General features: G+C 39.2%; 1 protein-coding gene across 2 annotated transcripts in view; it reads left to right on the forward strand.

Moving 5' to 3' along the window:
• Window positions 1–962, forward strand: part of dph1 (diphthamide biosynthesis 1) — a 97,132-nt gene extending 96,170 nt beyond the window's left edge. For both annotated transcript variants that reach the window (XM_047391473.1, XM_047391474.1), the window contains exon 12: window positions 228–962. In XM_047391473.1, coding sequence (XP_047247429.1) covers window positions 228–308 — 81 coding nt within the window. In that variant the 3' untranslated portion in view covers window positions 309–962. The remainder of the gene's footprint in view (window positions 1–227) is intronic.
• The last annotated feature ends 11,623 nt before the right edge of the window (window positions 963–12,585 follow it).

Below are 12,585 nucleotides of genomic sequence, written 5' to 3' on the forward strand. Positions count from 1 at the left end.
ATGCTGGAGAAACATACCGTGAAGGTGTGATTTTTAACCTTGACCTTCCTGTGGTTCCTACATTTTCTTATTCGTTCAGGCCTTAAAAAGGCTGTTAAATTTTTATTTAAATGCAGCTCTGTTAATGCACAAGCAGTAGCCATAATGCCTAATATTACCACTAATCTGTCTGAGGAAGGTACTGTCACTGTTCCAAGTGTTAATGCTATCCCACTGCCTGCCTGCAGAAACAAGGCACCGAGCCAGCCCTTCCTTCCAAGACTTGTGAGCAGAGTCAGAGCGCCCTCTGTGGATGTCAAAGGGAATGACACTTCGTGACCACTGCTGTCTTCGATTCATCTCATGCCTGCCTTTACAGAGAGGAAGAGGTCAGAGAGGAGGGTGGGGTGGAGGAAGAGAGCGAGGGTGTCTGTCCAGACTAACTAACAGCAATTTAGGCTAAAAGCCAGAAGAGTTTTTATCCTCATTAGTAGGATTAGCAGCTAGATCTAATCCCTAATCACAGGCCTGCTGATCAAACAAGCCCATAGCTCATTTTTCATATTTTGATTGTATGCCTCTTTCAAGTAGATGGAGATGTATGCTCATGTGAGTTTTACTTCTCATAAAGGATTTGTTTTTTGCTCTAAATCTACCTGCACAGGGGAAATATGCAGGCCCTTTCCTTAATGCAGACATTTGCTTTTGTGACAGAGCGAGAAAGAGCTCAAGCTGACCTTGAACATGTTGTATAGAAAAAAGTCTGTTAACGTGGGCGTCTTTAGTCAAATGCAGCCCATTTGTCAGAAAGCACTGTAATTTCTCTGACATTTCTCCTCACGATACGTTTCCAAGGCACTCAGACATTTTGTGGGAGGCACTTCTGTTGATGTACAGTGTAAATATTAAAGATGCAACGTTGTCTGTTTTTTTCTGCTTTTCCTATTCCAATTCTAGAACAATAAATCAGAAACAGAACCTTGCTCAGTGTGCGCGCGTTTGTTTTTAAATGCAGAGACCAGTGTGCCTGTTTATGGAGCCGAGAGCTGCGAGTTCCTAGATGTGAGCAGAGCTAGTCACGACTGCTCTCCATCCTCATTATTTATTGATGTTGCAGCCAGTCGATATATAAATAAAAAACACTATATTGCTGTTTTTGCTTCAGCAATAACTGATTGACAGTAGCTGGCTGTAGCCTCAGAGGAATTAAAGAACTTGTGAAACTTCCCCACATGACTGAATACTGTCTAGTGTATAGAGTTTTCTTTTGGGGTTTATTCACCTACAACTACCAGCAGGCTTCTCTTGTCATATTCATCATCATTTCTCCTTGGCAACAAAAGTCAGGGTGATGAAGTTCTCCTGCCAGTTATCAATATTTCTCAGGATGCGTGTTCCACTAGTGGCGGATATTTTAAAGGGCTTTGTACTCACCAGACTAGACTGTGTGATCTTCAGTGGAGGGGTCACGAATAAATTATTGACCAGCTGAGTGCTCTGTCTCTTAGCTAATGTTTTATTTATTTATTAGCATATTCTGTCAGGGAAAAGGAGTGAGGGGTTTTATAAATCCTCTTTACTCCCCATCTAAAGTGCACAGCTTTTAATCTGAAGTCAAAAGACATATCAATAAAATATAAATTAACTTCCAATTTTAACTTTTGTGAAACAAAAGTGTCATGAGTGTCTTTAAAAGATTAAGACTCCTGTTTTACTTTTAAAATTTAGAATTGTTTTATGACTTCCAGCTGCTCTCAACAGACATTGAAAAAATTGCCGATAAATAACTCTGGGATTTTTTATACTGTCTAATTTATGTGCACAGCAGTTAAGATAAGTAAAACAGGTAGAGTTATCAGTTTTTGAGTTACTCCCTTTAAATATATTAAATACCAGAAGTGAAATCTGTCTTAAATCTGCCAGAATGTGATTGTTGGATGTTGACTGTATCTCTGTTTCACTTATTGTCCACCATCATAGTACACTTATGAATATCAGATTCAATATGTATTTTATGTATTCAGTGTCTTGCAAAAGTAGTTATTGCCCTTATATCTTTTTCACAATTTGTTTTATTACAATACATGTCAAACCAACTCAGTGTAGCTCATATTTGTGAAGTGGTTTTCAAAACATTTTACAAATAAAAATCTAATTAGTGTAGCATTTATTTGTTTTGACCCCCCCTGTACCTTGATGTCCCTAAATGATGTCCCTGTTCTGTGAAGGCTTCAAAGGTTTGCTAGAGAACATTAGTGAACAAACAGCGTCATGAAGAACAAGGTAATCACCAAGCTGGTCTGGGATAGAGCTGTGGGGACACCTATATCTGGGTTAGGTTATGAAACAATATCCCAAGCTTTGAAGATCTTATAGAGCACCATGAGACTTTGTTTTAGGATTATGTCCAATCCATTATTCTAAAATTTGAAGAGTATGACGCAACTGCAAATCTCACCAACACGTAGCCGTCCACCTTAACTGACCGACCAGGCAAGGAAAGCATTAAGAGAGAGAAGCAACCAGGAGGAACATGGTAACTGTGGAGAAGCTGCAAAAATCAACAGCTCAGGTGGGAGAATCCGTCAACAGGGTACCTTTAGTTCTGTACTCTGTAAATACGGCCTTTATGATGGAGTATCATGAAGGAAGCCAGAAGAAATTCCATTTTGCAGTTTTCCACAATCTGTGAAGCAAAACATGACAAACATGTGAAAGAAGGTGTTCTAATTAGATGAGACCAAAATTAAAGTTTTTGTCCCACATGCAAAAATCTCTGTGTGGAATAAAACTGTCATTGCAAATCGCCCTGAACACATCCCCACTGTAAAGCCCAGTGGTACCAGTATCATTCTATGGGGATTCTTTTCTTTAGCAGGGACATGGAACCTGGGATGATGACCCTGAGCTCCAACATGTTTTTAATCAAAACATTTGTATGTGGAAAGACACCAGGTAAGTCCAAACCTATATCCATTTAAAACTTGGAGCAAAGCTGTTCATAAACAGACTTCCTACACTCTGACGGCTTGAGCTATCTTGCAAAGTATGATGGGCAAAAATCTTTGTGGTTGTGCAAAGCTGGAATAGACATATGCCCCAAAGGCTTGCAGCTGTAATTGCAACACTTGCAGAGGTGGTTCTACAATGCTTTAACACAGGTCAAGTGGGCACCAATGCACACCACACTGTTATAAAACATTTTTCTTCTACTCCTCAAGCACTTCTTTGTGTTCATCTATTTTATAAAGTTCCAATAAAATACACTGACTTTTGTGGTGGCATTGACAAAATGTGAATAATATATGAGTACTACTGCCAGTCACTTTGTCAGTTGTATTTATAGTGAATTATATTTACTTCAATCATATCACAATCAGTTTTTACTGCCAGAGTTTATGTTGAATGTGTAAAATCCTTAAGAGATTGTGTTCCATCATTTACTCATGTTCACATAAAGTCTGATGATCAACAGATCCTGCTGTAACATAAATACACTGCACAAAACAGCGTTATTAGCCGGTTCGGTTATGTTGGATATAACTGACTGGCAAATCAACTTAAACTAACACAAGCTAGTTTTGTTAATAAATATTACAAACCCTAAAATTTAAAAGTTTTGTGAGAAAACCCAAGTTATGCTGTTTTAAAAATAGCATCCTTTGTCTGTTTAAGCTATTTCACTTTGGAATGTGCTGTTATGTACTTGTTTATAAATGTAAATCTTTTCTGATTAAACATGCAAACTTTTTTAAATATTTCAATAAAATCTTGGAAAAATTTGTACTTACCAAGGGAAGAGACCAGAGATCATTAGTCATGTCAGCCTTATTGATTACCATGTGCATGGGAGAGCAGTTTACAGCAGTTCAAGATGTATTCAAAACTGCTCTAACTAGACAAACAAAGAACATCCCTTTATAACAGGTTCAAGACAAAGTAATTCTTGGAACTGAAGCCCTGGTACAGTGGCATACTTATCTGGGACTCTTCGTTCCTGGGACAAACAGAGCCGTCTGTAGATCCATTGCTCCAGGCGCTGATTATAAGTTAGGCCATCAATTAAGAGACAGGGAGAGGGGGTGATTACTATTTTAGGTCATGCAAAGTATCAGGTGCCAAAGTTTTCATCAGCATTTCACCCTCTCAATCATAAATAAATGTTGTTTCAAGGTTGATCAACACTGGTTAAAACCCAAGTATGTAAATGAGTGATCATTAAAATAATATATATAATGAGATTGAATAATAAAACAAAATTTTCATAGTTGTCATCCTCTGTGTGAGCAAAAACTTCATCAGACACCTTTCAAACATTAGTGTATAAAACACCCATCGAACAATCAGGCAGTGAAAACCCTCACCCGATTCTTCCCCTCAGTAGTCACCACATGGTAGAAGAATGACCGGAACACAATGAGATGATGACATAATGAGAAATGTCGATATCAGGCATCCTCTTCTGTCCTGGATCAGAATTTCAATTCTAAAACAAACGTTGCACTGCCCAAGGAATTATTATGCCCTTGTAAGAACAGTGTTCTTCTCTTCACCTCTCCAATCCCTCTCCAGTGATTAGCGTACAGTTCTTTTGATTTGCATTTTTGATTTTGATTTAAAAATGCAAGAATTAAAGAATTTGTACTCTGTTGGATTGTTTAAATTTTATTTTAAAGACACAGGGATAACGAGCTACAGTTCTTGAATCTTGGAAAAGAGAAAGCTTATAGAACATACAAGTATATGACTTAAAATGTTGCAGAAGATTTCATGATTAAAGTGACATTCACCATATTCTTTGTTTTATATGATTTATTGTCAAGCGTTTAAAAAATAAATCTTAATGTTAGAGTTTTAAGAATCCACATGATGTATAAAGTTTTATGGACTCTGGAGAAATCTCAGCAAGCAAAGGTGATGTCTGGAAAATCATTGTTGGATAAGTGTGACCTTTAGACATTTGTCATATCACTGTGATCATGGGCTCTGGGGTACCTTTCAAAGCTATCCTTCCTGTGCACAGTCTGCTGAGGTAGGCAGACTTTAATTCAATTCTGCGCATAAATGCTCCTAATGTCTTTAAGCGATAGATCTTCTAAGAAGAAAACTTTTATTAGTTAGATTCCTGCCCTGGCTGGTGTGTTCCATGGTCTTCATTAAACTGTTTATTTACTTATGTTCTCCCGCTAATCTCTGAGGCCTTCACAGAACAGACCTGTTTATACTGAGATTAAATTACACAGAGTATGACTCTTTATTAATTTGGTGACTTCTGAAGGCAACTGGTTGCACCAGATTTTAGTTGAGGTTATTAGAACATGTAAGCCATGTATCACTCCTCAATTATGAGCTCTTTATGTGTTGGTTTCAGACATTTAAAAAAACACATTGGAAAATGTGTTTGTATTGGGGCAAAATAATTTAGCAGGACCCTGTACCTCTGAGGCAGATGCTTTATGCTGGATCTCTAATCTGCATCACTTAAACTATCAAAGTCTCTCAGCCAGTGTTTGTATGCCCAAATAAACTGTATTTAGAATATTTTAAAATATATTGTCTGCAACCAAAACAGCTCCAACCCTTGGAACATGGATAATAAAGATATGGAACGTGTTTTGGTGAGTGTGCCTTCTGGAATTGAGTTTTGTGGGATGACATTTTATTTTTTTTTATTGAGGTTTCTTACCACATAGCTGTACAGGTCCTTCTCAAAAAATTAGCATATTGTGATAAAGTTCATTATTTTCCATAATTTCATGATGAAAATGTAACATTCATATATTTTAGATTCATTGCACACTAACTGAAATATTTCAGGTCTTTCATTGTCTTAATACGGATGATTTTGGCATACAGCTCATAAAAACCCAAAATTCCTATCTCACAAAATTAGCATATCATTAAAAGGGTCTCTAAACGAGCTATGAACCTAATCATCTGGATCAACAAGTTAACTCTAAACACCTGCAAAGGATTCCTGAGGCCTTTAAAACTCCCAGCCTGGTTCATCACTCAAAACCCCAATCATGGGTAAGACTGCCGACCTGACTGCTGTCCAGAAGGCCACTATTGACACCTTCAAGCAAGAAGGTAAGACACAGAAAGAAATTTCTGAACGAATAGGCTGTTCACAGAGTGCTATATCAAGGCACCTCAGTGGGAAGTCTGTGGGAAGGAAAAAGTGTGGCAGAAAACGCTGCACAATGAGAAGAGGTGACCGGACCCTGAGGAAGATTGTGGAGAAGGGCCGATTCCAGACCTTGGGGGACCTGCGGAAGCAGTGGACTGAGTCTGGAGTAGAAACATCCAGAGCCACCGTGCCCAGGCGTGTGCAGGAAATGGGCTACAGGTGCCGCATTCCCCAGTCCTGGGCTACAGAGAAGCAGCACTGGACTGTTGCTCAGTGGTCCAAAGTACTTTTTTCGGATGAAAGCAAATTCTGCATGTCATTCGGAAATCAAGGTGCCAGAGTCTGGAGGAAGACTGGGGAGTAGGAAATGCCAAAATGCCAGAAGTCCAGTGTCAAGTACCCACAGTCAGTGATGGTCTGGGGTGCCGTGTCAGCTGCTGGTGTTGGTCCACTGTGTTTTATCAAGGGCAGGGTCAATGCAGCTAGCTATCAGGAGATTTTGGAGCACTTCATGCTTCCATCTGCTGAAAAGCTTTATGCAGATGAAGATTTCATTTTTCAGCACGACCTGGCACCTGCTCACAGTGCCAAAACCACTGGTAAATGGTTTACTGACCATGGTATCACTGTGCTCAATTGGCCTGCCAACTCTCCTGACCTGAACCCCATAGAGAATCTGTGGGATATTGTGAAGAGAACGTTGAGAGACTCAAGACCCAACACTCTGGATGAGCTAAAGGCCGCTATCGAAGCATCCTGGGCCTCCATAAGACCTCAGCAGTGTCACAGGCTGATTGCCTCCATGCCACGCCGCATTGAAGCAGTCATTTCTGCAAAAGGATTCCTGACCAAGTATTGAGTGCATAACTGTACATGATTATTTGAAGGTTGACGTTTTTTTGTATTAAAAACACTTTTCTTTTATTGGTCGGATGAAATATGCTAATTTTGTGAGATAGGAATTTTGGGTTTTCATGAGCTGTATGCCAAAATCATCTGTATTAAGACAATAAAAGATCTGAAATATTTCAGTTAGTGTGCAATGAATCTAAAATATATGAATGTTAAATTTTCATCATTACATTATAGAAAATAATGAACTTTATCACAATATGCTAATATTTTGAGAAGGACCTGTAATCCAGTCATCAAAACTCTTAATTTCTTGTCTTGCCAACAACTGTGTGACCACTGAGTGGCACTGTTTTCATACCCTTTTGCTGTGCCTTCAGTTTACACACATCTCTGTGTGGAGCAACTGTGCAGAGTAGACTGTCTTTGCTAACATAAACACTTTATAGCTGAATTGTATCTCACCTTCCAGACATAGGAGAAATTTGGCTCCAAACTTCATTATTTAAACATTTTCACACTTTTATTGTATTCTTTACTCTCTCTCCAACCTGTGAGTGTTTGTAATTTTTGATACAGAATAAACACCACAGGCTTGAAAACAAAAGGTGTTAAGGTTAATGTATATATATATATATATATATATATATATATAATAAACAAAAAGCAACAAAACAGAGATAGTTGAATATTACATTACATATGATAAAGACATTTTCCATTTTCTTTTAACCTTGCTCTTTGAAACAGTATTCCTGTTATGTCTTTCTCAGTCTCTTTCCCTCTGTCTCTTCTCTTTTGTCCCTGTCATTTCCTGGATTACATTAAATGATTTGTTTAAACCTGTCTGTATCTATGTCTGTCAAAACACTCTGCAATTGGCTGAGAAGCTTAGAAAAAAAGATGTGAGGGGGGAAAAAGATCTTCGTTTCACAGCAGAGAAACACTGTTCTTTGAATGTGCCATCGCTATAATAATGGAAGTCTGATGTGGCGCAGCAGGTGCAATTTCAATTTCAGATTTAAGAGTCCAGGAAGAGAAGCTGCCTGCTGTCACGGCACTTTTTGTGTGATTTTGGCACTTCAGAGATGATTTTCTGGAGAGGAAAGCCCTTTTTTGTGCAAAATAAATCCAAAACCCAAATTTATTTTGCTCAGAGGTACACTGAGCTACAACATGCTCTACATCTCATTCATATTGTTTCTAGTTCTGCCAAAACAGCCCATTGCTTTTAATTTAAAACTGCTCTAATTCTTTAAGGCATCAGTCAGCCACTGTATATTTGACAGCGTACAGCATCCCTGTGAAAATTTGAACAGTAAATAATTATGAGTAGATGTTACTGACTGTGTGTGTGGGAGAAAAGAAGCCTGGCCAGCCAAACAGCAGTGGGTCGGAAGGTTGCTGAAAGGTTGAATAAGAGTCTTAAGTGAAAAATAATCGTTGTAAAGAGATGACTAATTCTGCGTGGGAGGTCAGCCTGTCCCAAATTATACAGCCAAGCGCCACCCCAGCACAAGCCTGTCACAAAAGCCATCGTCTTTTTCAACATGTTGTGTCCTGCCACCAAATGTACCCTGACATGATGGGGTTAAGCTGAAAGTCTTATACATATCTTTCTTAAAACTTATGCTTTACATTAAAAGCTTTCACCTTTTCACTCTATAGTATAGATATTTACCCTGTGAAGCTCTTTTAGTTGGAAGCATAAAAATCTTTAACACCTACAGCTAAAACCAGATATTTACATACACTGTATAAAAAGTGACATGGCCATTTTTGTTTTTCTTTTTTCTGACATTAAATCAGATTAAACCTTTTCTGTATTAGGATGGTTAGGGTTACTTAATTTATTCATATTTGCTAAGTGCCAGAATAATAAGGGAGAGATAATTTTATTAAATATTACATACACTAAGATTACCTAGCTGTCAATAAATTTGGTAACATTATATGATAATGTCATGTCTTTGTAAGCTTTTATACATGTTAATTCACTACATTTGACTTAACTGGAGGCATTCCTGTAGATGTATTTTAAGGGTACATCTCAACGTACTACTTCCTTGTGTGACATCAGCCAAGAGATCAGGATAAGAACTTTGGACCTCCACAGGGCTGGTTCCTCCTTGGGTCACATTGATGACCATGTTTTAGCAGAGATGTTCATTGAAGCAACATCTCAAGACATCAGCCAGGAAGTCAAACCTTGGGGACAAGTGGGTCTTGCAAATGAATAATGGCATAAACGAAATCCAGGGACAACAAAATCAATGTTCTGGAGTGCCTGTCACATAGCCCTAATTTCTGTCCCATAAAAAAATTGTTGGCAGAACAGAAAAAGTGTGCGTGATTAAGGCAATTCACAAGTCTGACTCAGTTACACCAGTTCTGTTTGGAGTAATTGGCAAACAAAATACCTGGGGAAGGATACACAGATCATTTAATTCAAGTTATACAGTTTAAACAGCACAATTCCCAAATATATCTGAGTTCTGTAATAGCAGAAAATGGGTTGTAGAAATATGTATGTAAATATCTGGATTCAAATGTACTTACATTTTCCTAAAGAAGGCGCTTATGATCTCTAAAAGTTTCTGTTTTGTTAACAAGTAATGGCTTTAAACAGAAGGCATGTCACCTTACTTCTCAGCACATTAAAGTTAGAGAAACACTAACATTATTAAACTGTCGTCGTTTCATTGCTTGCAGATGTGACAAAAGCTTGGGTTCTTACAGCATCTGGAAATTCTGTTCATTATAAAAATTATTTTAAGATTTATTGCTGGATTTTAGGGTTTTTAATGGAGTGGCTCCATCCTATTTAAAGAATATTTCAATAAGAACACAAAAGACAATCAATAAGAACACAAAGGACACTGCCCAGTTGATCTTAGCTGTGTCCACCTTTATTGGATTTTGACATAATTAGAGCCTGATATCATTTCTTTTTATTTCATTAAACTTTACAGAATTATTTCACTAGTTTGCCATGTTTATTTTCAGAAAGTTTTATAAGGAGTGGCAGTATGGGGATTACTAATATTTTTTTGTGGCACACTAAAACAATGGCAGAATTTCTGGGATTTAGGGGGTTTTCGATGGTGAATGATTTCCTTGTTGTTTACTTATGTTCTTTAGGTCTTGCCATATTCTCATTTTTTCTCTGTGTTTATTATTGTTAATAAGGTGTTCCATATTAGTTCATTCTTTTGTGTTTAGTTTCTTAGTCTATTTCTTTTATTCTGTTCTTTGTGTCTTTTACTTCATCCTCAAGATCAGTGTTAATGGAGTTTTGACGAAAATTCAGAATGAAAGACTCATTTTCACCGCCTGCTCCTTCCAATGACTCTTCCGTGCGTCTCCCAGCCATCCATCCAATCAGCATCCTGTCTGCATGACTCTTCATCCTATCGCCTTCTGACGCCTCGCTTTTAAGGACCTTCAGCCACGTACGTACTCTCTTGTCAGCTGAGCTCATCCCTCCTCCACCCCGCCTTCTCCATATTCCTTCCCATCTCCTTCCAGCTTCCTCACTCCCTAGCCGCCAATCCACCACCAGTGTTGGATCGGGGGAGGACATCTCTAAATCTAAACCTTATAAATGTACATCTTAGCTCATGACATTCTCAGCATTCATGTCTTCCTCCCAGGTCCAAGCGCCAAAGAAATAACCATGTAATCATTTGTGTACAGAGGTCCACAATCAGAATCCTGGCACACCTCCCTGAGTGGTCAAGGGGTGCAGGATGAAGTTTAGTCCCAATTGACTGCATCATCTGCTGATCTGTTTGCCCAGTAAGAAAACTGTAGATAATTTAGATGCTTCAGCCAGTCACTCAAAGGATTTCATGACCAGAGATGTTAGGGTGTCAGGTCTGTAGCCATTTAACCCTGTGATGGTGTGTTTCTTGGGATGATGCTGGAGCTTTTGAACCATGAGAGAACCTCACACTGCTCCATAGACTTGTTGAAGATTTGAGTGAAGATGGGGACCAGTTAGTCAGTACAGGTTCTCAGGCACAATGGGTGGACAGTTAGGTCCTAAAAGCTTTTCTGGTCTGTTGATGCTGAAAACGTCTATTTATCGGGCCCGGTCCCCAAGCCTATTCCTTGTTCCTGCACAGCTTCCTGAGATTAGAAGTGAACCATGGTTTATTGCTGTTGTATGTAGGAAAGGTCTCGGTCTGCACACACGTCCTCACAAAAACAGTGCTGCACTTTTTTCACAATTAGTTATATTACAGCCTTTTTCCATATGGTATCAAATTAATCTCTTTCCTCCAAATTGTACACACAATACCCCATAATGACAATGTAAAAGAAGTTTGTTTGTGATTGCTGCAAATGTATTACAAATAGAAAACTAAGAAATGGGGTTTTGACGAAAATTCATGAAATGAAATGAAACACTCACCTTCACCGCCTCCACCTTCCAATGACTCTTCTGTGCGTCTCCCGGCCTTCCAATCAGCATCCCGTCCGTCTGATTCTCCATCCAATCACCTTCTGACGCCTTGCTTTTAAAGGAGCTTCTACCATGTTCATCTTCGCTTGTCAGCTGAGCTCATCCCTCCTCCACCCCACCTCCACCATTTTCCTTCACATCTACTCCTGGCTTCCTCGCTCCCTGGCCGCCAATCCACCACCAGTGTCGGATCAGGGGGAAGACATATTTAAATCTAAGCCTTACAAATGATCATCTTATCTCATGTCATTTTCAGCATTCATGTCTTCCTCCCAGGTCCGAGCGCCAAAGAAATAACCATCATTAAACCATCTCATCATTAAAACTTTTCTAATTGCCATACCTCTCTATGTGAGTCTTTTCAGATTGAAATCACATTTACATACGTGTTCACAGCCTTTGCCATGAAGCTCAAATTTGAGCTGAGGTGCACACTTTCCACTGATCGTCCTTGAGATGTTTCTACAGCTTAAATGTAGTCCACCTGAGGTAAATTCAGTTGATTGGACATGATTAAGAAAGGCAAACATTTGTTTATATGAGGTCCCACAGTTAACAATGCGTGTCAGAGCACAAACACCAAGCATGAAGTCAAAGGAATTGTCTGTGAACCTCTGAGACAGGATTGTCTTGAGGCACAAATCTGGGAAAGCATACTGAAATATTTCTGCTGCTTTGAAGGTCCTGATGATCACTGTGGCCTCCATCATTGGTAAACGGAAGTTATTTGGAACCACCAGGGCTAGAGTCGGCCGTCTAAACTGAGCGATCAGGGGGGAAGGGCCTTAGTCAGGGAGGTGTCCAAGTACCCCATGGTCACTCTGTCAGAGCTCCAGCATTTCTTTGTGGAGAGAAGAGTAGCTTTCAGGACAGCCATCTCTGCAGCAACCAACCACTCAGGCCTGTATGGTAGAGTGACCAGATGACAGCCTCTTTTTAATAAAAGGCACATGGTAGCCCATCTGGAGTTTGCCAAAAGGCACCTGAAAGACTCTCAAACCATGAGAAACAAAATTCTCTGGTCTGATGAGACAAAGATTGAACTCTTCTGTGTGAATGCCAGGCGTCATGTTTGGAGGACACCAGGCATCGCTCATCACCAGTCTAATACCATCCCTATAGTGAAGCTTGGTAGTGGCAGCATTATGCTATGGGG

The sequence above is a fragment of the Girardinichthys multiradiatus genome, chromosome 18, assembly GCF_021462225.1.
Source record: "Girardinichthys multiradiatus isolate DD_20200921_A chromosome 18, DD_fGirMul_XY1, whole genome shotgun sequence".
Taxonomy (NCBI): domain Eukaryota; kingdom Metazoa; phylum Chordata; class Actinopteri; order Cyprinodontiformes; family Goodeidae; genus Girardinichthys; species Girardinichthys multiradiatus.